The sequence below is a fragment of the Lindgomyces ingoldianus genome (assembly GCF_010093535.1).
Source record: "Lindgomyces ingoldianus strain ATCC 200398 unplaced genomic scaffold BDR25scaffold_58, whole genome shotgun sequence".
Classification (NCBI taxonomy): domain Eukaryota; kingdom Fungi; phylum Ascomycota; class Dothideomycetes; order Pleosporales; family Lindgomycetaceae; genus Lindgomyces; species Lindgomyces ingoldianus.
The window spans coordinates 100899-125811 of NW_022985219.1; the positions used below are offsets into that span (position 1 = coordinate 100899).

Here is a 24913-nt window from a genome sequence, read left to right on the forward strand (position 1 = left end):
CAGCTAGGGCTCGCATGGCTTGAGCGGGTGTTCGACTACGAGACGAAGGCGAAAGCACAAGGAGACTATCGACTATTAATCTTGGATGGCTACGGATCACACATCACTATGGAATTTATTAAGTACTGCGACGATAACAAGATCCTCCTTGCTGTATATCCAACTCATTCTATCCATACGCTTCAGCCTCTCGATGTTTGCCTCTTCAAGCCTCTATCATCTGCATACTCAGCCGAGCTGGCCGAGTACGTCAATAGATCCCCAGGTCTATCAAGGATTACGAAAAGAGACTTCTTCTATATATTTGATAGAGCCTGGCGAGCGTCGTTCAGGCCAGACACTATCTTACAAGCTTTTAAAGTGACTGGTTTATCACCATTTGATCCTGACGTGGTGCTCAATCAATTTCGCGTTGAGCAGAAGGCTAGGCCATCTTCAAACGATAGGAGCAGATCTGTGCTCAGCGATTCAGATTGGAAGAAGATTGAACGCATTCTGCGCCAGATTGTCAGCGATGTTCACGACGCACAATTGAAGAAACTGAGCCAGACGATACTCTCAATTTCAGCGCGCCATTCTATCCTCCAGCACGAGAACGAGCGCCTCAAGGAGGCTCTGATCCAGGAAAAGATGCGCCGCCAGCGTAGTAAGCCTCTGATGCTCAAAGCACCACAAGGACATGATGGTCGTGCAGTTTTCTGTGCACCTAATAAAATTCAGGCTGCGCACGATTTTGGAGCCCAAAAACAGACTAAGAAAGCGCGCTTGATAGGGGAGAGGAGGCAGAGGTCAGTGATAGCGAGTGAGGATCGACTGCAGAAGCTGAGTGCTAGACCGGCTACAGAGGAAGAGGCATCCATTGCTGAGCGACCTGAGCAACGGAAACAAAACGATCTCAATCCATTTAAGAAAGGCAAAAAGAAAGCTGCTACACCAATATCCGGATCCAAAAAGGTTTGCGGATGCTAGTGCAGCATCGATAAAGTTGGGGGCATTCTGGCGTGGCAGGTAGCTCAACTTTCCAACGAGGTATCGCGACTGATTTCTCGCCAGATTTCAGATCTTTGGCATCTTTAGTACTCCACCAAAACATGTAGATATAATACAGTATATATAAGGTTGTCGAGTTTCATACGCTACGGGGGCCATTTGCCCATAATAGTGCATAGCGTGAGACCGCGCATTGGATGGTGCCCTTTGACACTACGTTCCATACTCTTTTCCTCCCCTTGTTTTGTTCTATCAGCTCAAACAGTTCTCTGGATAAGAGGTTCAGGATTGCGTCGTTTCTCTGCCCATACCCTACCTTACTTGTCCACTGACCAGGCGAAGAATGTGGTTAACTATAGCTCCAGCCTGCACCCAATGTTCGGGGACAGGAGCAGTCAGACGTCTCCGAATCCCAATTGCCTACCGAACCATTAAGTAGCCTCGCCAGTTTTGAACTGCGTTGTCCAATATTAGCCTAGACAGTCTGGGGGTTGCGGGACCAGCTTATTCCTCCCATTTTGTCCTGCCAATTGGACCTGTGAAGACCCTGGCCAGCCTGACCCTGACCTCACGATTGGCTTTGGGGAGCCTAGTCATATGCTATTCGACGGTGCGTGGTGACGATCGAATGCCGAGCCCATTTTTATTGGTGTATAAGGTGTGTTTGGTGCCCAAGGAAGAATTTGCGCGCATCGGGGTGTTAGATCGAATCGCTGAGAAAGACGTGAGTATAGTCGTGTCCATTGCAACCTCGCGTGCAGTCTTAAGTACGTCTCCCTCTATTCAATTCCTTTTGTCAGTCCAGGTGAGACTGCGGCGTCTTGGACTCGACCCTCCAACCCTATCGCTGATCTCCCGGGCCGGGCGAAACTGGCGACTTTGGTATTTGGAAGAAGTAAAAAACGGAAGGCAGAGGCCAAGAGTATTTTAGGATCGTCTGGGGCGTGGCATAATTTTGGTGAAGGACTCGAAGTTGTCGTGGCCGTGGGCAACATCCTTCCTCCTGGAGCTGACCATCTCTTGAGAATATCCTCTCTCTGACGAATTTAGGCATACCTAGTGACCCGCCTCGGCATAAGAAAGCGCAGCCGCAATATCGACAGTCTCTTTACAAGAGAACGTGGTTCATTCTTATAAGCGCCCCTCACCTCACAAATCTTCTCTAAGTGCTTTTGTCCGTCTCAATATTCGGCCTAATCGCTAGAACCACCATCGCGATCCTGTGGGTTTCCGAAGTTCGAAATGAAGGGTCATATCAAGCGCACATGGTCCACGCACGGATGCTCGGCCAAGCTCAATGACACGCATGTCGTGTTACACAGACGGCTCAAGGACAGAAAACGGTCTTCGCCTCCGGTTACACGACAGTCGATCAGGCATGAAAATGTCCGCGATACCGTTATCCGTCGCCTTAATGTACCAATAATAGCGATGTGGATTCTTACCTTTCTTGCATCTCGTTCACATCTCCGGCCAACAGATCTTCATATACGATATAGCATGAGCCAGGCGGAGAGCCTATAGCAGGATGAGGAAGACAAGTCTCGATTCTTTTCCACACTGACATTGTCACGGGATCCCGTCCACCTCAACGTGTAAATACAGTGCAAAGGAATGCTCGACCTGGTACGATGGCACGATACGAATTTATCGAAACCAGTAGCCATTCTTCGGATATTACCCGCGCATGGGCATGTTGTCACTGCTTGCCACATTCAAGTGGTGGTTGATATTTGAAGGCGAATTGTGCGACCGGCCAAGGAGAGCCGACCCTCTCAGTTCGATTTGCTTTTCTCACCACCTTCCCCTCTCTTTACCTCTAGTTCACGAGCTCCCGCCGCCGCTTTCGTGGCCGTCAGTTCTTCCACCTTGAAGACCAGGGTTCACTTTCTTCCGCAATAAACTTCTAGATCCTGACCCTTACGATGCACGCACGTCGCATCACGCCCTGCAAGGTTTAAAACATAAGCCCCATCCGTGCCCCCTTGTTCGACCGAGAATCTGGAAACACTTCAGCGAGTAGAAAAAATTCTGAAGAATGAGAAACTTGATGAACCCAAGCCGCCAAGACTAGCTTAGACGGATTCGCCGCGGAGCTTGATGGGTCCTGCAGCCTAGTAGAATTCGGGAAGGGCTAGGGACCTCTACGTGATGCCGGCTATCATTTGGTGGGTTTATGTGGCGGATGATGCAGCTGGAGAATTACAAACTATGGCAAAGTGAGGGGGGGGCCTTCGTGACGAGACGTGTTCATCCTGCAGTGGTGAAATTAAAATGCTATCGCAAACCAGGTTGAACGAGATGAGATAATGTCGAGGTTAGCACATCCCGCATAGGGCGAAGGCTTGCCACGAGGTTATGGGGTTTGGTGTGACGTTCACCACGGGCGCGGTGTTTTGTTAGCAGGGTCCCGACGAGACCGCGGTCAGTCCAAATGTCCGAACCTCGCAGCTGAGTCGTCAAACTATGATCACTCAACGATGGTGTTCGGTCCATGAGCTTAATGGTTTGAAGCTTCACGCTATGATCAAAGTCCCAGATAGCGAAACTTTTCTTTCCTCAGTTGTGGACAAAAGGGCTTGATCGCTTGACTGGCCAGTCTAATTGGTTGGCACCCCTTGAAAACGGGGCTTTGGCGGTTTCAAATCCAATCGACCAACGCAAGCCTCACATCTCGTATTACTTCGATAGGCAGTCATAATACTCTCTTTTAAGGGGTTCTCATGACCAGACAAGGTTTTCTTCCTAGTTCGGTGTCGGAACGGGAATGGTTGGTACATTTTGACCTGCACCCCGCAAACGATTGACAGTTGTTCGGATTTGAGCGCTGCACAATACCTAGCCGAGAAGATGCGTGACCAAGACTTGAATCGATCAGGCCTGGTAGCTGAAGACAGCTGCTGACGCTGATTTCGGAGTAATAATGAAGTGCATGTCTTTTGAACATATACTACCTTTTATTGGAGTGAGAGCAACTATAGAGGTCGCAATATGAAGCCCAATACAATGAAAAGCAAAGGTAGAAGAGGGTATCCAAGAGGCCGATAAGACCTAAGGACAACAACAACCCATCATGGTGGGCTACACTCGATGGCCTAGACTGGCAATAGTGCATTAAGCTTTCACTCGCAAAGCGATTAGATGGTTCAGCATAGGCTGAAGTAGTTATATGTAGTCAAGGAACTTCATCTGATTGCTTCTGTGGCCAGCTTGTTACAAGAACATAGACAAAAAACATGGTATCAATAGCGAATGACTTAATACTAAGATAAGGTGTCGCGCCAGGAAAGATTTGGACAACTAGCGTTATTTGTCCAGGAAAGCCAAAGCACCATATTCACACCGCCCCTGGCCAGGGATAGTGATCTCCGAATTGGAAGACCCAGAAAATAGAGGTAATACTAAAGGAAGGATAAGAAACGCCGGAGAAGGTATTGAATGATAGTTATGTACGAGGGTCCTGCAAATGCCTCAAAGTCCAAACCGCCCGAGTACAAGAATGGTTGAACGCAAAAATGCCACGCTGTAACCATGCTTGAAAGTGGTATCCCATTCATCGAAATTCATGTTAGATTGATGCCTAAGAGTATCATAGCTGAAGGAGTCACCATTCTTGCATCTCCGCCTCAGGTGCCGATGCTGTAGTTGCAGGGCTGGGGTTCGCTTTAGCCTGCTCTACATCGAAGTCCATGTTAACAACGATGCTCCCGCGATTCTGAATAACTCTTTGTCGTGCAGCATTGTGATAACCTGCTCTGTTGCTGGATATTGATGAAGAGAATGTGTTCGGAAAAAATTTGACGAGGAATGCTCGAAGTGTCGGTAGCGAAGCGCAGATGATGGCGATATCCAATTCCATTGTTGACCACGTGGCAGTTCCGGGGTTGTCCCAAGTGATATCCTGGCTCTTCGCGACGATGTAGAGAGCGTGGAGTCGTAGGACTGATGCTAAACTTGCGCTGCGCAAATATCAACAAAAAGAACATGAAAAAGCAAGCGGCGGAGTAGCGTACAAGCCTCCGAGTCCCAGGATGAGAATCAAGCTGATCTTCTCACGTTTTGGCAGAGCGAGCTTCTTCAGGATGAAGATTGGTAGAACAATAAGCCAGATGTCTTGGGTGATGTTGATTGCTGCATTCGCATACCATAATGCTGGTTTATTAACACATCCTCCAGGAATTCTATCGTCCCAAAATTTGGCAACGGGATAGCAACTGAGGATACCAGTAAGAAAAGTTTGGACACCATTTAGAATAGTGAAGATAAGCAATGCCCAGCAGGCTCTTCGGACGCCTCGGTCAATCGTGATTCGAAGGTATTGCAGCACGATTGAGACTTTCGTAAATGTTAGACCGAAATTGTACATCATGATGCTTGCAAAGAGAGCCTACGTTGGGTTTAGGTGAGGTTCGCATGGGCAGTTCATAGAGTACCTACCTTCAAAGATTTGACGCCTTGGTCGAGTGTCAATGCCTGGATGTGTCTACCCATCCCGTTATACACCTCTACACATTCTGGTTAGCTAAGAGGGCAGGTAACGGGTTATGGGCTGCGTTACGGAATCCTTGACAAATTGAAGTCGCGATGCTGAAGATCTAGACTTAAATGTCAGTAAGTTAATATTCTTTTGTGAAGTATATGTCGTAATATGCACCAAAGCAAGTAATATCGCAACATCTTCATGAGACGGATTGTTGACAATCTTAAACCGTGTGTAGAGCCGGAGAATGACAGTTATTGTTGCGAGTATAGGAAAGACGATAATGACTGCCAGTACTTGCGGGCCCTTGTTGGCGTTGAGGTATTCTCGTGAGAAGGGGGCAGACATCGTAGTGTTTTTTCTGTCGGTTGCACAATGAGATAGTTTGGAACTTGTCCACAAAAAATTATATGTCAATTAGAAGCGAGCGCACCGAAGTACAATATCGTTGGGAGAAGCATTGAAATTAAAACCAGATGACCTGGAGTCCTGCCCTTTCCTCATCCAGGCCCAGCAAGACATGGCGAGTTCACGCTGTGACAGTTGAATGTAGATCAAGCAGGGTTAATCGCTAGTGTGATCAGATACCTGCAACCTGCTTCTTGGAGTGTAGGTGGAGAATATTCCTGTTCCAGGAGTGGTTGCAGCAAACTCGAACGCCGCGGAGTCGAGGTTCTGGAATAGAGTTTGATGGACCGCGGTAGTTGCCAAGCTTTCCTGTGCCTCTAGTGTGAACATGCGCTAGTGGTGGTTATGATTGGAAGAGCGAGATCTCTATCAGCGTTTGATACCGTAGCTCCAAGCTATGATGGGGCGGGTGTGGGCGGAGAAAAGGTAGGGGTTCTTAACCAGGGAGCGGTTGCTGGAGGTTGGGTAATCATGGAGGTGTGCTTGAGTTCATATTAACCGTATATTTAGCCACCTGCCGCACATCTCGCTTATGTCACGGAGCTCAAAGTGCTCCAACCAACTGACCGTTAATGTAGTATTTCGCACCTGAAGCCCGATATTTGTTGGCCACTAATGGAAGCTGCAGGCGGACTCAACGCCTTAGCCGAGGAAGTGGAAATCACCACCCCAGATTCTGTCGGTCCCTCATCACTCTGCATCGCCCTAGATTTTTGTCGTTCATGTTCTTAAGACTTCCAGAGACTTCAGAATGGAGTAAGCTATTCTCTTGTTCCCTCGCGAATATGTTACTGTTGTAGACGTTGCAAAGCAAGTTCTCTATCCCTATTAGAGGAAGGTTATCCTTCGACGGTAGTGGTAATCAGTCATGTCTCAAGGTGTTGACAGCCCTCCCTGAAACATCTATCGAGTATTGCGGCGCTGGAAGCATCGTATCCGTACATACTCTATGCAAACTTTCAAACCAAAATATTTGTTCCCAGGAAGAGTGACTACGACCAGCCCCCGAATTGGCCTACGGTATGCTCTATGATCGAAGTAGTTTAACTCGAGAAGGGTCCATATTGCGGTCCGGAACGGTGAGTATTTGGAGAGAGAGGAACGGCCCGTGTGGGATTGTGGATGTCAGCAAATATAGTTCTTGCCTGCCGCAGGCTGGGAAGACCCTGGTAGTTCAAGCTAGACACGGTACAAAGGGGCCATTCGTCTTTGGGCTGCTCAAGTTGTAGTCAAACCTGTGCATAATGTTCCAGGATCTCTTCAGTCGGCCTGGGCAAAATGATTAGGTTTTCTTACTTTAAGACGGCGATCGAAGAGCAAACCTGTCGAATCGTAGCCTGGAACTTTGTTCACTGGCTGAAACACTTTTATCACTTGTAATCCTCGATATTGCTACGTTTCAACCTGTCAAGCTCGTAGAGGGTAGATAGACGCCACAGAGAACGCCACAGCTCATGTAGGGAGAAGCCAGCTGTGATTAAGGTTTCGTAAACTGGAGAAATGTGCCCTTCGGTATTTCGGTACCGAGATCCGCGAGACCATAACCACACACCAGCAATGGGTTGAAGTAAGAGAAACTACTTGAGAAGCCAAGGGCAGCGTGATGCGTTCCAGCTGGTTTGAGGAAGGAGGCGCTATGTACCCCCCGGCTCTCTTCTTCACGCCTCCCGAGGTCGGTATCATCTCAACGTATCCACGAGCTCAAGGGTATATAGTACCGGGTAAACCAGCAGCATGGCAGAGACCACACATGCGCTGTGATCCAGGAAATGCCTTGTTCATTAGTTGGTGTGCTCTTATGCGAAGATCTAATGTAGCGACTTCTTCTCTTCCTTAAGAAATATTCACAGGGAGTTTAGAGATATAACAAATTGAGGGTGCACAGTGTTGCCTTGAGTGAGTGCAGGAGGTCGATAGGAAGGTGCATTGGAGTGTGTGCAGAACGCGATTGCCATCCCGATTTCGTTTAGCTATGGAAGCGGTAAGATCATTCCCGTTATCTAAATGTCTATGTGACTGATGGTAATGGTTTATTTGTCAGGTATCAAGAGACAGGGAAGCGTGATAGTGGAGGAAGAACAAACAAGAAACAAGCTCAACGTAACTGAACCCCCACACCTGCATATATTCTTAGCAGGCAAAGACGCCCATGAACCATCTCGCAAGGCCTATAGCATCTCGCGTCCGCTCTCATAGATAGCACCGGTAGTCAATCACATTCGTACGGTGTAAAACGCAATTCACTAAGAGGATGCAGTCCTCATCTACAATCCAGCCTCTTCGACACAGTCATTTTTAAACTCACAATAGAATGGAGAGGATTAAGAGACTTCGAATTATCCGCAATGTCACAACGATTAAAGTCTCCTAAGGCTTGTGACGGCTCTGCGTACCTTGGTCGTACATCGCATTGTTGGTGGCAATTCTAACCCCTCATTTTCTTATCTTTGCGACTACGAATGATGACGTCTTGGTGAGACAGATGTCCTCCTTCCTCTACAATTAAAACGAAAATATAGATTCCTTTTTTCAACTGCCTGCTCGTTGATCTTTATTTTGATCATATCTTCAACCAACGACAAAGTCCTTCGTTACGCGCAATGGGCTGTACAATGTCTCAGACTGCTCCCGTATCCGCTGGCGTGGAAGGAAATAACACGAACTGCAAGAATTGTAAGAAATGCAACAACTGCAACAACTGCGCGGGTGCTTATTCCACTTATTCCTTGAGTCGAAAACCAGCTGACTGACTTGCTGAAGATTGCACCGAATGTGACAACTGCACGGAATGTACTGGATGCGCGAAGTCGAGCAATTGCACTGATTGTGAAGGCTGCGAAGGGTGTTCTAACTGTACTGACTGCGTGAGTATATGGAGGCCCATAAATTTATCTTATGACTGACTTGACTGCTTCTCTTTAGTCGGACTGCATAAAGTATGCCGCCCTCAATTTCAGCCGCAAATTTGCCATGGTCAAGACTTACTCTCCTAGTTGTACCAACTGCACGAACTGCAGCGGACTGAAAAACAGACATAATGCAAATAATGAGCACGCATGAATTGAACAATGTCTAGTGGGGAATAGCCAGACTCGCCGTCTGGCGCTAGATCCTCGAGAACCTGTCCTGGGAGTAATTGGCCGGGCAAGATCAAGTGCGGAAAAAATGCGAAAAGAGATCGGTAATAGTTTGAAAAATGGTGAATTGGGTAAATGAACTATCAAGCAACAGAGAAGACACATACGGCTGCATAGAGTATAACTCTCGTCATAGTGCAATTACAAATTCTAAAGACTCCGTTCGTCCCCTTTCTTCGCTACCTTGGCACAGTCGGCTTCCTGGGCGGCTTCTCCCGTTATCGTTACTCCAGAGCTAAAAGCAAGCCTAGACTAAGAGACATAGGGAAAATGGACTCTTCCTAGAATTCGGGCTGGGTACTGGAAATGAATCACCGTGTGTAAGGTCTTCTTGTCTCGTGGACGTGAAGGCACACCATACCACGTTCTACGTGGTTGGAATCAGCCTTTTCATACCTCTAGCGACTTTAGATCCGGCTCAAAGTTTCGCAGATAGGTTCTTGAATCCCTTGCCACAATTTTCCAGCATATGCCTTACTATCATGGGAATGTTAGCCCATCAACAGATTGATCAGCATGAAATCAGAACATATCCTTTTCTGGGTGCTGTGGTATTGCTCTCTGATAATTAAACGAATTAGAGAAGATCTTCGTATCTTTAACCGGCTACGTCCATGAGTACACTGGCTCCCGCTTGATTCTATATCCTAAGATTGTCCGTCATATCATCCGTGCTAGGCGCAGAGAACGCCATCCACTAGCCTGTAGTGACCGCATAGAGTTCAGGTATTTATAAGACATCTTGAAGTTCCAGGAATGCTAGTCCGCCTATTAGTGCTGGTGGTGGTTGTTTTACACCCCGCGGAATGAAGAGGAGTGCAAGGCAAGAATGGTTGTTGCTGAGGCGGTGATGATATGGACTACCGCCGCTGATTAGGTTTTGCGGCTGGTGAAATGAAGTACAATACCCATGAGGGAAACAAATTAGGGAATATTATGAAAGAGAAAGCCTCTTTGGATCTAGCTTATTTTCGGTCAGATCCTCGTGGCAATGTGCCCTTTAAGGAGAAGAAAGTGTACACCAAACCCAATGGACGGAAAAATTAAAGAGAACACAATCAATTTATTAGGAAGGCAGGCAAAGTTCACCTGAGCCCTGGTAGTAGTATAGAGTAAGTGATAACAGGAGAATCAATTGAAAAGTCACGTGATACTTCTCGGGCACTGGTGCATGATGAGGTGTTGTGCATGCTCCTTGCATTTGGGGAAATTTTAACCAATTCCAAGGATCTCATCGTTGTTTGGACTTGAGCGGTAGAAACCTTCGCGATCTTGGCGGGTCCGAAACATGCTCAATCCTCAGGCTCCTGAGGTTTGTCTCGGACAATCGCGCCATCAGCCACTCCCTCGACCGATCCTGCTGTTTGCAACGATGCTAATGATATGCCTCACCTCCGCTCTAGGCACGAAATTCCCCAAAGCTCTCGCCGCACGACATGGCCGAATGTACCAGTCTTTGTCCACTTTCAGTTATTCATCAGCTTAAATCCTTACCCAGAACTCAACACCAGGATCGTTTCAAAAAAGCTCGGTCCCCACCATCGGCCCCTTGCTAGGTATGATCGCTGTTTTGGGCTTTTTGGCATGTTTAAGCGCCTACAACTTTGCTTTGTCCCATAGAATCACCGCATCCATTCTGGAATCTTTGAGATTTCATTTCCCTCGTTGCCGGCGTCACAGCTATCCAAAGGGATGTTCGACGGATGAAAGCACATTGTTGATTACCCCGCCTCAACCCAAGTAGCATTGGCGTCCTTTCCCGGGTTTTTTGACGAAAAATCAGAGATTTTTATTTAGGTTTTGAGCTCTGATTTTCTCGAAGGGAATCCCGGCCTCTCCCACAAGAAATGGCTAGCGATATTGACGAGCTGGACGAGGTCCGCCATCAGCATCATCTACGACAGCGAAGCGATGTTGATAAACGATTGGCTCGTATATTCTGGCTTGTCATCGTTACCTTATTGTTAGCAAGAGTCACTCAGAGAGGACTTGTCTCGTGGGGTCGCCGGGCAAGGTCTGTTTTACTCACAGTTTAAGCCCTGAGATGCTGATTTACCTCAGGAATCCCTTATTTCGATGGCAAAATCCATACCCTTCGGAGATATTTCATAGAGTTGTAGCTCTCTTCAAGGCTTTCACATTATTCTCTCTTCCACGGTTATCCGGCTCTCTTGATCTTTCCTCGATAGGCCAGCTATCGCTCAGATGCATATATGCTCTGATAATTGGACTTCTCATCCTTTCTGTGGACGCCCCATGGTTCTCCTCACACTTTCTGGACGATATCGCTTTTCGCGCGGCTTGGATTACGCTTGCCCAAGTACCACTCGCTTACTTCCTCGCCACCAAGCGTGGGCCGCTGAATTTCCTCGCTGCGCTGTCATATGAGAGGATCAACTGGATCCACAAATGGGTTGGCCGGATAATGTTTCTTTCTGCTACTACCCATATGTCTACTATGATGTACTCTATATCGGTGTCCGACATCATCAGGTCTCCAGATAAAGTCATGATCATTGTTCGATATGGTGTTGGCGCATATACTATGCTCGCATGGATAGTCTTGACAAGTATACTGCCATTACGTCGGTGGAGTTACCGTCTCTTTTACATCAACCATCTGGTGTCAACATTTGCTCTTCTCTGGATCCTTTTTCAGCACGTTCCAAAGTATGCACGCGGCCCTATATACATGGCTGTAGGATTCGTCTTTTTTGACAAATTCCTGACCATTTATTACTTCGTTCGTCACAACACTGCTACAATATCACGCAAGAAGGGCCAGAGCAAATCAAGAGCTAGGCGGAAGTCTCTTACGATCGGCCATTCTATTAAGATGACCACACCCCCACCCTTCCTTTTGAGCTCCCTATCGCTTGATGGCGCAGTATCGCTTCAAATTGGCTCGACCACTGTCATACGTATTTGCAATGTTCCCTTTTCTTGGAGACCAGGCCAGCACGTTCGTCTGTATCTTCCTAGGCTGGGTCTGCTCGAGCTTCACCCGTTCACGCCTGCGACATGCTCCAGCTCCAGTACCTCGGGGGATTTTCCTGAAGCCAAAGACCCAGACGTTGAACAAGACCGGCTGCTTCATCGCTCCCGCAAGTCATCAGAGGACGATATGATCCTGATTGTTCGCACTCATTCTGGCCTTACTCGTCGGCTGGAGTCGTACTATTCGCAATGGCTGGCATCACCGTGCCCTAATGCAACAAAGCCGCCTTCTTGCATAACCTCATTTATTGATGGTCCATATGGCGTGGCTCCTCAATGGGAAGAGTACGAAAACCTGATCCTTATTGCTACCTCAACCGGAGTTTCGTTTACTTTATCTATCATGGATTACCTTGCTAGAATGTCTCTGGACACCCCAAAACACCTTCACTCACTCACAATCCGATTTATTTGGATTCTACGACATTTAGAGCCCCAACTCGATGCTGCTGTGTCGGACATGGTCTTGAAGCATTTCTCCTATCTGCAAGGATCGGGTGTGAACGTTGACTTAAAATTCTTTGCAACTTGTCCAGAGTCTGGCGGATTAGACGGTGATAGTAGAACGCAAGAATTTGACCCCTTTGCGTATCTACGCCAACCGCATGGAACCTTCGCAGGGAGATGTCTTCCCGCGTTGGGTAACCAAGGCGAACCGCGAAATCTGACCCTATCGAGCCTTGATTGCGATGGATCTTCGACGTTGATTGATGAGAGCGAAGAGATATCGCCCCCCGAGCTTGAAGCACCTCAGGCACAATCTACGGGTTTATCGTGGAGTAGACCAAGTGCCTATGTCGCCGAGAGGTCACCCACAAACTCCCAAAAGGACAAGTGCGCATGCAGACTTATTCGGAATTGTCTTCATGCAACAGAATATCCTCCTTCTTCACAGGATGTATCTCGCAGCTATGGCGTTCGTCCCGACATTTCCTCCCTGTTAATGAGTTCCTCGCTGGATACAGATACTAGCAAGGCGATGGTGGGCATTTGCTCCAATCCTGAATTGTCTAAAGAGGCGAAGAATGCTGTAGCTAGAATTAATCTCGCATATGCTAGGGGAAAGCGTAGGAGAGGTATGGACATCTTCACGGAAGCCTTTGGATGAGAATAGAGGGCCAGAATTAAGAGAGGGGTGGCTAAAATGATGGTTCAGCACGGCACTCGTGAAATTACTGGAGATATCCCATCTCTTCGAAAGCCCCACACACAACGGTTCGCCACTCACACCAGTCTGATACATGGGTTTTCAAGGCGGCTCTCCCCGGCAGCTGCACTTTTCACTACATCGTTCAGTCCCGACTAGACAGGGTCAGGGTCGACCGATACTCCAGTCATATGGCGCCGCTAACCGGATTTGGTGTTAGCCCTCATCGAGAGAGATGAATAAGCTTTGTCAGCACTGATGGTAGTTAACAAAGCGCCGCCCTTACCGGAAATTGGTTATCATACTGGCAACTGGTTTTCGCGTGCATATTCCTCATATTTAAAACCTTCACTTCGTACGGCGTCAAGTGCGGCCATCGTTCCATAACCATGCCAGCACCGACCATCGGGTGCCAAATTGCACCTGACTATGAACACGACGACTCTTCCTCAGATTCGGAATCCACAATTACGGAAGAGGAGGAAGCGGAGCAGGCTGACTCCCAGACTCAACGTGAAAGCGATTTGAATATTGAAAAGGCAGAGACACAGCGCGATGATGGGGGAGTGCCGCCAACACGTCCAAACACGCTTCAACACGGGCGCCGCAAGAGCAGTCGGAGCCAACAACCACCACTAGAACCAGTAGGATTCTGGCACTGGCAAATGGTACGCTTGTTAGAGCCGTCGATTTTATTTCCCATGTTGATGGTTGAAATAGGCTGGAGTAAGACTCCATGTCTTGAAGCTCTGGCTCAGAACAAGTAGGTTTTACATTTCCCTCGCACCATGCGATCCTAATACAGGAGCTAGATGTTATTCTCTCAGTTGCTATTTTGGGGTTTTTGTGTCTTTTCTGGGGAGCACTGTTTAGACAGGACAAGTTAGTTCCTTCCCTTGGTGTGTGGGTTGTGGATTTTGACGGGCAGGTCCCACCATACCAAGACGTAAATCCCTTTGTAGGGCCTTTCGTGACTCGAGCTGTTCAAAGCCTTGCGAATTCCAAAGGGATGCATCCAGGTTTCACCATCCGATCGCCAGCAGACTTCGACAACGACCCCTTGAAAGTTCGGGAGAGCATCTGGAACTTCCACGCCTGGGCCGCTATTATCATCAACCCAAATGCGACAGCCCTTATCGAGGCCGCTGTGCTCCAGGGAAACTCCTCTTACGACCCTTTAGGGGCAGGCCAAATCATCTACAACACCGCCCGAGATCAGGGAACGACCTCGAGTTACATCGTCGCCTCGATGACGATGATTCAAAAGATTGCCGTCTCTAACTTTGGCCGGGAATGGATCTCTCATCTCCTGCAAAACGCCTCGGCCTCGGAACTGAATCTCGACACCGTCCCACAAGCCATATCTCCGGGCATCGAATTCACCATCTACGATCTCCGGCCGTTTGGGCCTCCCGTAGCTACCCCAGCAGTCAGCATCGGCCTTATCTACCTCATCATTCTCTCTTTCTTTAGCTTTACCTTCTTTCTTCCAATCCATATGAAGTATCTGTCCCCAAAAGGCCACCCGCCTCTCCACTTCCACCATCTCATCATCTGGCGCTATGTTGCAACCGTTGCGTCCTACTTCCTCCTTTCCTGTATCTACTCGCTCGTCTCCCTCGCCTTTCTCATGCCTATGAGCAACCCACCAGCCTCTCATGTGTGGCCGGCCAGGAACCCCTCATCCTACCATCGCGCGACTTTCGTGGTGTATTGGATGGTCAACTGGGTTGGAATGACGGCATTTGGGCTTGCGAGCGAGAACATGGCCATGTTGTTGGGGACGCCGTGGACAGCCTTGTGGCTTATTTTCTGGGTGATTAGCAACGTGGCGACGGGATTTTATGCACTGCCTCTGGCATCGAGCTTCTACCGCTGGGGCTATGCTTGGCCGATGCATAACGGTAGGACCAACTCTTTCGTTATTCTCAATCTAGTATTATCATAACCGCTCACACGAATTTGATAAGTAATATGCTAATGCTGTCCGTTGTAGTGGTTGAAGTCACTCGCCAAATCCTGTTCGACCTGCATCCTCGCATTGGCCTCAATTTCGGCATCCTGTTCGCCTGGTGTGCTATCGACACCGCGCTTTTCCCTCTCTGCTGCTACTACATGAGATGGAAGACTATGAGGGAGAAGCGATTGGCGGCAAAGCGAGAGGCAGAATGGAACGCGAAGATGGAGAAAGAGAATGAGCAGCCAAGTTTCCTGGCCAGGGTGACGACGCTGACGGGGAGATCAGAGAGAAGTAGGAGTATGGAAGCGAGCCAACCTGCTTGAATAACTGTGTGTGCTAGAGAACGGAGCCTAGAGAGTTTGTGTTGCTGTGAACCGTGGAAATCGTGGATTCTCTCGTCATAGTATTAACATATATCGCAACATCCTTCATCGTCACACTAATGACCACACGTCTTCTTACCAAATCGAGTGAAACACTGGGGACTCTAGATAAATTACTTCAACCATGTTTAAGCACTCCCTCGAATTTGTTCGACCAGTGTACGCTTACTTCAAATTCAGCATTCGACATTCTCCTACGACATAAAACCGCCTCCTAATTTCGACCTCCATCCTTCCCCCTGCACCTCCAGTTATCCCTTAATCTTCAAGTGTAAATTCGGAGCATGTAGTAACCTATCTAGGCCTCAATACTGCCTCGAGGTAGGTGAGCCAGGAGCCATAGCAGACAACTCGACGCTCGCGCCCCTTCTATCTAACATTTGACTAATAAAGAAGACAGTCACCACTGCCAGTAAGATGGAACACACATCCATACACAGGAGGCGCGATAGCATGCAACCTTTTCATTTCACAACGCCTCTAATAGGCACCTCGATCGGCGGCGAAATCTGCAATACGATGCCACGAGCACCGGGATACGCCAAATTAAGGGTCCCTCTCGACCACGTTTCGACGCGCACTCCAGCTCCAACTGCAGCTCCAACTCTAGCTTTTCTATCACCGCCGGCATACCTCCATCTAAACTCACACCCCTATCCCCACTGCCCAACCACCCAACCCTCGACTCCAGCACTGGTATTGGCTACCGCGGGTCCAAGAGCTCTCCCCATCTCAATAAACCTACTCTCACGTCTAGCGCAATCTCCATCTCTGCCCCCGCCTCCAAGTGGAAAATGGCTGCTCCAGCAACCTCTCGCTTCCAGCAACCCAAGCCCTAACTCCCGCGACCTCCCACCCCTCCACGCCTCCAACCCACACCACCTAGGCATTAAGGGCCGCCCACCACAAGACGCTATTTACGCTATCTATGCCACACAAATCGAGACTAGATCAGAATATCTATATCCAGACTCCGATTGTGAAATGCTCGGTAAAATGGACGCCATTGCCATGCTCGGGTTCTAAACCTTGATCCAACAACCAACACAGCCTCCTGTACCTGTATCCATAAGCAAGACGGGACTAGCGATTTCGCCCAAAGGGTTTCTAGCACGGTATGGCGTATCGTAGAGCACGACTAGAATGGAGGCAATCTGTCAGGACGCCTGTTTGAATTTCGAGCGCTCGTATAATGGAGCTTGCTTTCTGCTATGCTTTACTCTTAGATCTGCATCCAGTTCCGAGGCCTTGGATGTAGGCTATTCTATAGAGAAAAAAATGCAAATCTCATGCACTAAGTAATACGTATGACATTGCCAGGCTGCGTGATACGTAGGTGTGGGAAGTTGCGGGTTTTGTGGTACGCTACGTGGACTAACATCTAATTGTAATGCTTCTAATCCTACGGGTTCGGGCAGGATCGCACTCACACTTTGCTGGGGGAGTTGTGGGGATACCACCACTATGTAGGAATGCCTGCTGGGTTCTACAGCTAGGAATTTCCTCCCCCCTTTCTGTGTTCTTTTCAGAGGACGGAGAGCTATGCCAACAGCCACACACTTATCTCCAGAAATGCAGTCAATTCTCACCATTTAGATCTTTAGGATGATATTGGTACCTTAAGATTCTTGCCAGCTCTTATAGTGGGGGGATTCCTTCCCTCCTTCTACATGCGTCTAGGAGGACAGAGAGTATGTTTTCTAAGTTCAAATCGTCAAATGTGGTCACAAACATCCCGAAGATAGCCCCAAGCTGCCACGGTTTTCATCATCCAGGTGTCGCAAAGCCTAGAGCCAATCCCTATCTTGCCAAGATGGTAGAAAGTCTTTAGTCATCACCAAGTCCATCCTGTACGCAGCCGCTAACGCACGCAAACTAAACCTGCCCCACCCTTACTTCACAACCCCCTTATTCTTCCGAAACACAGGCCTCTCGATCCTAGCTTTATATTCCGCCAACATATCAGCCGCACCCTCCAGTTCTTCCTCGGTTAGCCAGTCCTCGGCTTTGTCGACGCCTTCCCACTTCACAAGGTATACCTTCTTGTCGTTCTGGTAGGTGTGGGAGACAATATTCTCGACAGTGAAGATTTCCAGGTCCTCGCCCTCGTGTTCCTTCTCATTTTGTTCTTGGTCATGGCCGTGGCCTTGGGGTGTGATATCGCCAATGTGGTCATTCCTGCGGTCTTCGGAAGAGCTCTCTGATATCGACTCGTCCTCTAACGAAGAATGGGGCTGTTCAGCGAGCGAATTCTTTGGGCGGCCGGGCTTTGGGGACAATGAAACGCTTTCAGTTCGGCGTCGTTTGCTGTGGTGCCAGGCGGCACCATCGGCAACCTGAAGTTCATCCACATTCTCATCCGAGCTCAATCGCTTTCTCACTTGCCTCTCCGACATGAGCTGCTGTGCGGCGCTCGACATGGAGGACGTGTTGTCGTCGATGTCCAAGACTTCGGGATGTATGCGGGGTATTGTTGGGGAGGCGACGAGGGCGCTGTTGGCGATAAACGACGAGCGCATGAGACTGGGCGATAGTGGGGGGACGTCTCCGTCGCTCTCGTTGGAGGCACGGTTGGATGGGGCTTCATGGTGGAGGCCTGGAGGGGGCTTGAGACTCACGGCATCCGCATCGTCGTCCTCCTGCGAGTCTAGGATGGCGGCTTCGTTAAACGCGTCAGGGGTGTGGTCTACAAGATTGACATGGTCGCCTCTCCCGCTGCGATGGCCATGGACGGATTCTCTGCCTCGCCCTAGCCCATAGCCTCGCCTTCGCCCACGTCCCCTTCCAGCGGCGTGCGACAGGGTAGCTGTACTGGCAGCCCCATCCATCCTGCTGGGGGCGCGTGAGTTGCGGAAGTTGACAGCCAAATACTTCTTCTCCTGCGCCTCTATCCCAGCCCGCCGCGCGACTTCAGCAGCATTGCGAGCAGCCTTGAACTCGGCGTTCTCGAAGCGCTGCTGCTCCCACTTGCTAGCGTAGTGGTCGATGCGCGACAGATCTACATCCTCGGTGGAGACGCTATGGACGTCGTAGGTGCCATCGTGCGCCTGCACGAGTTGCCGGATCTCGACTGTATATATAATCTGCGGGATCCCGTCGCGGGTCTGGGTGCGGCGGAGGATGCTCGTCTCGGCACCCTCGATGGGACATGCGCGGCGCGGGCCACGGGTGACGGTCGGCGGGGCGCTCTTGATGCGGTAGTTGGCTTCCCAGACGTCGGAACCGGGGCGGTAGGCCGTATCGAAGTGCCACTGCGAGGCGTTAAAGTCAGTTGTAGCCATGGTACCAGCATTTTTGCTATTGCTATTGCTATTATTATTGCTATTGCCATTGCCATTGCCATTGCCATTGCTATTGATTGGTATTGGTATTAGAGCGTGTGACAGCCCGTGCTGGGCGCCATGGCGGGGTGGGGGATATGTTCCAGAAAATTTAGGGGGAGGACGTTCAGATGCGTACGTGGGCAGCGAACTGGGCAGCGAATGGGCGGAAGTGAGTGCTTGGGTGGGTTGAGAGTTACGTACCAACTGTGTCTTGGGACGTCCGCGCCCGCGGCCTCCTCGTCCCCTTACTGACATAACGTAGTTCTTTCTGTACGTCGCAATGCAAATATTGACATGCGAAATTGTTCAAGGCGGAGTGGTAGTGGTGCGCGCAGGCATCTTTGGCTGTGAGGCATCGTGAAGGTTGGAGTTCGAAGTGAGTCAATGCCAGTATGCTTCCGGTGCAGTATTATAACTAGCTAAAGTGAAGTAAGGCTGACTAACTTGGGGTCTGTGCGTCTCAGCTTACCCCCGGCAAGTCTGTGTCGGCTTCGTTCAGTTAGTGCCCTCGAGATGTGAATCTTGTAAGCTTGGTTGGGGCCAAGAGCATGTGTGTGAAGTGATGTATTGTGGACTGAGGGCCTGAATACTATGTGATCCATAGAGTATGATGAGACTCCAAGCCCAAGGTTGATTGGCCACCCCATCGTTGAGCCCCTCCGGCTTTCAAATATCAACAGTATATCAGAGCAATGTGGTGATTCTCTATGACTGGGGTTCGGCGCAACGGAAGTGTGTTATATTCTTGCTGGAGCCTCTAGGGCTGTCCTGGTAGGTAGAGGGGTACAGGCACCGGAAGATAGTGGCTGGCCTGTTTACAGATACGGTGTTGGTGGTTGCCTTTTCACCAGTGCGGGAATTACATGACGCTTTACTCGTTCAGCAAGTAAGTGTCTACACCGATTTATCCACACAACTGAGATGGCCAATCCTTCGATTAAAACGGGAACACGAGGGCGTTGTCGGAACTATTTCGAACAAGGTGCGCCACTTTCTGCCTTGGCGGCTTGTTCGAACCCATTGAGCCCGGGAAATGTTCAAAAAGCAAATACCACAACAAGTGACTATAATAGACTCGAATTTAACGAACCTAAAAAGAACTTCAACGAGCCTCGCAGGGCAGGTGCTCGCCAAGTTCATCAAACCTCTCATTACCGTGTCGATAGTCTCACACTCTGGCAGCTCATCTCCTCCATCATCCATCAAAAATCCCCACCCATATCAAACGCCCAGATATCCGGAAACGTCCACCCCCCCATATCAACCTGCATATCCTGCAACCCTTCAAACGGCGCCTGATAGTCTGTCCCAGCCCCCGACCCCAACGCCATCGCAATCCCCGCAATCCCAGGTATCCCATTCATCCCCGGCATCCCCTGCATCGACGCATCTGAGCCCGACCCAAGAGTCCCAGGTGTGGGCACGCCGACTGGCAGAGACGTTCGGGCTTCAGGCGGCGAGGCCGTCGCCATGGTGGATCGAAGAGACGACGCGAAGTCGTTGCTGGGATCCTTTTGCATGGCAAGAACGCGGAAGCACAAGCGTGTGATGCGGTCGATTGCTTTCTTGCCACGGGAATTGATTTCTTCTGTGTAACTGCTTTGCGTCATTGATGTCGGGTGTGTGGAGGCTGAGGTTGGGGACGGCATGATCGCGGTCGCGGCGCACAGGAGCCAGTTTTCCATATATCCTGTCCCGAGTCTCATGACCTTGTTCTCAAATATGGACACTGCACGTCCCAGCAGTTCTATCGAGGCCCGGCATAGTGTCGCCATCATGAAGTTGTCTTGTGGGAATCGAGGAATCTCCACTAGCGGATGCGGACCGTTTGAGGACACTTTGGAGGAGCTGGTCGGCTCCGTCGGCTGCGACAGCGATGGCGCTGCTGTGCTACTCGCGGGCGTATTTGCGCTTGTACTCCGAGGCGGAGGGGACGATAGAGAGCAATTATGGTAGACGACTTGCGAGAGTGTAATGGCTGTTCGGAAGACGTCATTTCGGGCATGATTGAGCACGAAGATGCCCTTTTCGATCATCCCATCATATAGCGAGAGGACTGCACTAGCCGCATTTATACATGCAGTGAATGAGTAGCTGAAGCGCGGGTTTGAAGACGCAAGCAGAGCGTAGGGCTGGTGTAGAATAACGAGGAACTGTCGGAGCTGGAGGTCCAGTAGCGCTGAGGGAACCGTAGCACGGGAGTTGCTCCAAGATGGGAGAGATGCTAGGAGTGAGGTGATTTGGGCGTCGTAATGGAGGACGTCTGAGTAGTGAAGGCTGGTGGTAGGATTGTTGAGCAGCTGTGTCAGATGGATCCGAAGAGGAATTGATCGCATGCTAACATTCAGATACGATGTTGAAGTAAAGTGAGTAGTTGGACTGCTCGTCAATGCTTGTTGCAAGTCGGCCGACAAAGCCTCGTCGGAGATATTCGCTGGTGGCTGGGTATCAAAGTACAGTCCGCACAGGGACGATTGAAGCCCGCAATCGATCGACGACTGAAGCTCGAGCTCCATCATCGTCGCCCATAGCCGTCGCCTCATCTCCTTTTCGAATTCTGACACCCTCCCTCCCGCGAGCAGAGCTGGATTCCGATGCATACCGGATGAGATAGCAAGACGAATCACATCTCCTGAGTGCACCCAGTCTTGCTTCATCTTCACGCAGTTCACCCGCTTCGCCAGCAGTGATAGGCATTGAAGCTGAACGAATCCAAGTGTCAGGTGCTTACGGGACTGCCGTGCCAGCCACCTGTCACAAACATCGACCAAAGTAGATGCAGACTCCCGTTCTGTGGAGCTGTCGCCAATGAAGACCGTCTCTCGGTCCGAGGCGAGGCACTTGGTGATCGCCGTGATTAAGACTAAACAGGTGGCGAAGTTGACTGGGACGTCTTTTCCATTTCCTTGCACCCAGAACTCTCGGTACTCGTCCCAGAACGACGGTTCATGCAAGATGCGATGCGACGTCTCGAACGTCTGGAAGTACAAGGACACTTGAGCATCAAGGACAGACTTCTCCGGCACTAGAGCAAGAATTTCGGCGTCAGTACCTTGAGTCAGAGGACCCCTCTCCTTTAGTAAGGCTTTCCGTCGATTTCTAAATCCCTTGAAATCGCCCCGAATCCGATGCATTGAGCTATCCAATGACATCGCCTGTCGGGTGAACCACTGGAGCTGGTTGAACTAGTTGGTCCAAGTTAGAGGCTGTACTATGTCGAAGCCAAGACGACATGGGTGCAAGCTATTTACCTGGTTGATCAAGCTCATGGGGCTTGTGGCCCCATAGAATTGAGTCTTGAAGCTTTTGCCTCGGAACATCATGGTTTCTCTAATCGATAGTTCTTCTCCATCGAAACCGTCCAGATGGGAAGCTGGAGTGGTGACCGAGGCAGGCCTGGTATCGTCAAATTTGGTCAATTTCTTCTCCAGGATCTCGAGCCGGCGTTCTTGCACCCTTACTCTCCAAGATAGGGCGTCCGGTGGGATGGCTGTTGACGAGGTGATGCCGTTTGTAGAGCTATCGGCGTGCATGAAATTTGCACCATCCACGTGCCCGTCGCCACTTACAGGCAGCTCGTCCAGCAGTCGGGGATCATAGGTGCATTGATCTGCCCGTCCCGTCCTTTGACATCTCCCACAGACTGGGTAGACGCGGTCGCACTTCATTTTGCGGTTGCGACATGCATAACACGACAAAACCTTTCGCTTCTTACTCACTCGCTTCTCGGGTCCGCCCTCTGGCGAATTGGATCGCGACTCGGCGCTCTTGGTTGACATGGCGAGACAAGCTGTGGGGAGACGAGCGGCGAGGTTGTCGGACAAGGCGGAGATGGAGATGGACTTGTGGAGATGGGCAAGGCCGCTTCATGTAGCCTCGGAATTGGGGGCGGACTTTACGGATTTGTCAGCCCGTAAGATCCAAAAGCCATCCTGCCGTGGGAAAGGGGGATTCTGCATCGCTATTGCTTCAGAAGTCCGATTTGCAGTCACAATTGGAGAAGGTTCTCTAGGCATGTCCCCTGGGCTGAGGTGTCAATTGAATTGTGTTTCGCGGAGAAGTTTGAGACTCTGCATTTGCTGCGGACCCCTGTGCGGCTCTAGTCACGTGCTATCAAGTGTGAAAGTGCGCGAGAACTACACATGACCTGAAAGGAAATATTACTAGACCCAAAATAAGACATAGCTTCCCATTCTGGAAGGCTTGCAATGCCAGTTGTCAGGCGACTGAAATCAGCAATTCTTTACAGTCTCGCTGGCAGAAGCCTTGCCATACTTGCTCCACACCACACATTCACATTCTCCGTCAACGACTCATCTCGGTCATCATCGATTCTGTCTCTCGTGACCTGCTCATAGAGACATGCCCAGGAAGACACTAATTCCAGCCTTTCCTTCGGCGCCACGCCCGGCTCGCGACCCATCCCATCACCCAATCACTCTTCGTTCCATATTGATGAATCCGCAAATCTCGGACTCCTAGTTCTGGACCGGAGCCTCAATTCAAGCCCTTTTGCCTCAGCCAACAGTTCACAGCCATCTTGTCATGTTTACCCGGTTTAACCAGCCGCGATGCCTCAGATCATGGAACATGCCAAGCCCTTTCAGAGCCTTCCATCAATTTTCGATTCCCAAATTTCAGGTCATGCGTCCTGCTCTGAGTGGTTGTACTTCCCGCGGGTATAGTGGGACTCTTTCTTATTGGTGTGACCCTCTGCGATCACCTTAATGCATCTGAGCTATATCTCTTTTTGATCCTCAACACCATCTTTCTGCTTCCCTCATCATCTAATCCGAGTTCCAGTACCTGGGGTTTCCTACTATCGGCCCTTTACTTGCTGAGTCTCTCAGTACCTCAGCGCTCGACGTTTTGTAAGGCATCTCCTTGGGCAACTTGGCCGCCCAGTGATTCACCTTTACCCGCTCCGGGTCTCCGCGAATGCCCAAAAAATGTCTGCTGGCCACAATGTGTTGAGGCTCTTACTTAAGTACCGCCTCAAGACGTCTTCCTGGAATCGAAAAAAGAGCCTCCTCCCAGCTGCTATTGAGCCTCAAGTCGCCGACGCACCCAAAAACCTGGTGCGATCGGAATGTCAAGGGGAGAATTTGCTCTCATGGGGGGGACACCGCTTCCACACCCAATCGACACCCAATTCCCCGACACTTATTCCGGATTTCAGGTCTCCGGCACCTTGTCTTGTACGACTTGATCACTGATTCTCTCTTTCTAGAAGCATGGGAGCCTGGATGGAGGACTCGCTCAAGTCTTGTTCAACCACAGATTACCATTGGCCGGTTAAGCTTCAACATCGTTTACGGCCCGTTGACATCACCCCGCGATCACGGCGCAGCCTTGCTTGTGTCACCACACCTTAATTAAGCCTCTCTTTTCACGACACCTTCAATGTATTTTGAAGTATTCAACCACCTGACCCTCATTACGCGAGAGCAGAATGTCAGCCCACCGAATCCAGCGTTCCATTACTGCATCATCTCCGCATGTCCTCTTGCAAGAGTGGACGATCGGACTGTTATGGAAACACCCCACGTTTATTTTTCCGCGACACATGGAGCGTTGATCGCGATAGAGTATCCACTCCGTCGATTCAGTTGGAGAAGACTCAATTTCAGTACATGGAATACTTTGCGGGGATAGTACGCAGGGTGACTATGCGGAGAATCCCTGTCCTTCCCCACAAATCTAATGGGCTCAATGTAAGCCTAAATCGACCCGGACCCTCGCTATCTACCTTGACCAAAGCTAATATAATCAAGGGCTTGGGCTTCCTGAGCCTCTCACCTCCCACCAATCGTTCACTTCTCTCAGCGTTTTCTAGATCAAGTCACTCGGTTGCAATTCCTCTGACTGGTTGTGTAAATGAAAGCCGTCACTCGCCTCGCGATTCGAAACAAAGCGCAATACCAGGGTCCTTTTTCCAGAATGCTTCTTCGACGTCCATGCTTCATTCGCATGGCCAACCTACTCTTTGAGGAGGCTCACTCGCCTGCGTCTAGAACAATTCCAATTTCACCCGTGGGAGCTCGCAGTGGATCTGGACGAGGTTTCTAAGAGCCGAACACAACAATAC

The 24913-nt window shown here is 49.9% G+C and overlaps 6 protein-coding genes across 6 annotated transcripts; 3 read left to right on the forward strand and 3 right to left on the reverse strand.

The window, feature by feature from the left end:
* Positions 1-4702: 4702 nt before the first annotated feature.
* Positions 4703-5779, reverse strand: BDR25DRAFT_165387 (uncharacterized protein; the record flags this gene model as incomplete). Its single annotated transcript, XM_033684088.1, has 4 exons — positions 4703-4949; positions 5004-5377; positions 5428-5473; positions 5592-5779. Coding segments are annotated over 4 exons (855 nt in total), but the record flags the coding sequence as incomplete, so codon positions are not given.
* A 2711-nt stretch (positions 5780-8490) lies between these two features.
* BDR25DRAFT_319913 (uncharacterized protein) lies at positions 8491-8938 on the forward strand (the record flags this gene model as incomplete). The annotated part of the gene is made up of 3 exons (XM_033691861.1): positions 8491-8551; positions 8639-8742; positions 8801-8938. The coding sequence occupies 3 exons, from the start codon at positions 8491-8493 to the stop codon at positions 8936-8938; spliced, it is 303 nt and encodes a 100-aa protein (XP_033540389.1).
* A 2289-nt stretch (positions 8939-11227) lies between these two features.
* Positions 11228-13114, forward strand: BDR25DRAFT_190854 (uncharacterized protein; the record flags this gene model as incomplete). The annotated part of the gene is made up of 1 exon (XM_033684279.1): positions 11228-13114. A coding segment is annotated over one exon (1887 nt), but the record flags the coding sequence as incomplete, so codon positions are not given.
* A 357-nt stretch (positions 13115-13471) lies between these two features.
* BDR25DRAFT_272967 (uncharacterized protein) lies at positions 13472-15499 on the forward strand. Its single transcript, XM_033687337.1, has 4 exons — positions 13472-13827; positions 13880-13922; positions 13972-15063; positions 15156-15499. The coding sequence occupies exons 1-4, from the start codon at positions 13549-13551 to the stop codon at positions 15440-15442; spliced, it is 1701 nt and encodes a 566-aa protein (XP_033540391.1). The 5' UTR covers positions 13472-13548; the 3' UTR covers positions 15443-15499.
* Positions 15500-17244: 1745 nt separating this feature from the next.
* BDR25DRAFT_108071 (uncharacterized protein) lies at positions 17245-19216 on the reverse strand. Its single transcript, XM_033683528.1, has 2 exons — positions 19027-19216; positions 17245-18753 (listed from the first exon to the last, which is right to left on the reverse strand). The coding sequence occupies exons 1-2, from the start codon at positions 19078-19080 to the stop codon at positions 17395-17397; spliced, it is 1413 nt and encodes a 470-aa protein (XP_033540392.1). The 5' UTR covers positions 19081-19216; the 3' UTR covers positions 17245-17394.
* Positions 19217-19887: 671 nt separating this feature from the next.
* BDR25DRAFT_297899 (uncharacterized protein) lies at positions 19888-22644 on the reverse strand. The gene is made up of 2 exons (XM_033689031.1): positions 22077-22644; positions 19888-22010 (listed from the first exon to the last, which is right to left on the reverse strand). The coding sequence occupies exons 1-2, from the start codon at positions 22602-22604 to the stop codon at positions 20028-20030; spliced, it is 2511 nt and encodes an 836-aa protein (XP_033540393.1). The 5' UTR covers positions 22605-22644; the 3' UTR covers positions 19888-20027.
* Between the last annotated feature and the right edge of the window lie 2269 nt (positions 22645-24913).

Excerpts from the sequence above, each read along its gene's own strand:
- BDR25DRAFT_272967 (XM_033687337.1), top strand. The coding sequence starts at position 13,549 with ATGCCAGCACCGACCATCGGGTGCCAAATTGCACCTGACTATGAACAC. Across the intron at positions 13,828-13,879 it reads GATTCTGGCACTGGCAAATG|GCTGGAGTAAGACTCCATGT; the intron begins GTACGCTTGTTA and ends TGGTTGAAATAG. Across the intron at positions 13,923-13,971 it reads GAAGCTCTGGCTCAGAACAA|ATGTTATTCTCTCAGTTGCT; the intron begins GTAGGTTTTACA and ends TACAGGAGCTAG.
- BDR25DRAFT_108071 (XM_033683528.1), bottom strand. The coding sequence starts at position 19,080 with ATGTCAGTAAGGGGACGAGGAGGCCGCGGGCGCGGACGTCCCAAGACA. Across the intron at positions 18,754-19,026 it reads GACGTCCCAAGACACAGTTG|TGGCACTTCGATACGGCCTA; the intron begins GTACGTAACTCT and ends AACGCCTCGCAG.
- BDR25DRAFT_297899 (XM_033689031.1), bottom strand. The coding sequence starts at position 22,604 with ATGTCAACCAAGAGCGCCGAGTCGCGATCCAATTCGCCAGAGGGCGGA. Across the intron at positions 22,011-22,076 it reads CCATGAGCTTGATCAACCAG|TTCAACCAGCTCCAGTGGTT; the intron begins GTAAATAGCTTG and ends TGGACCAACTAG.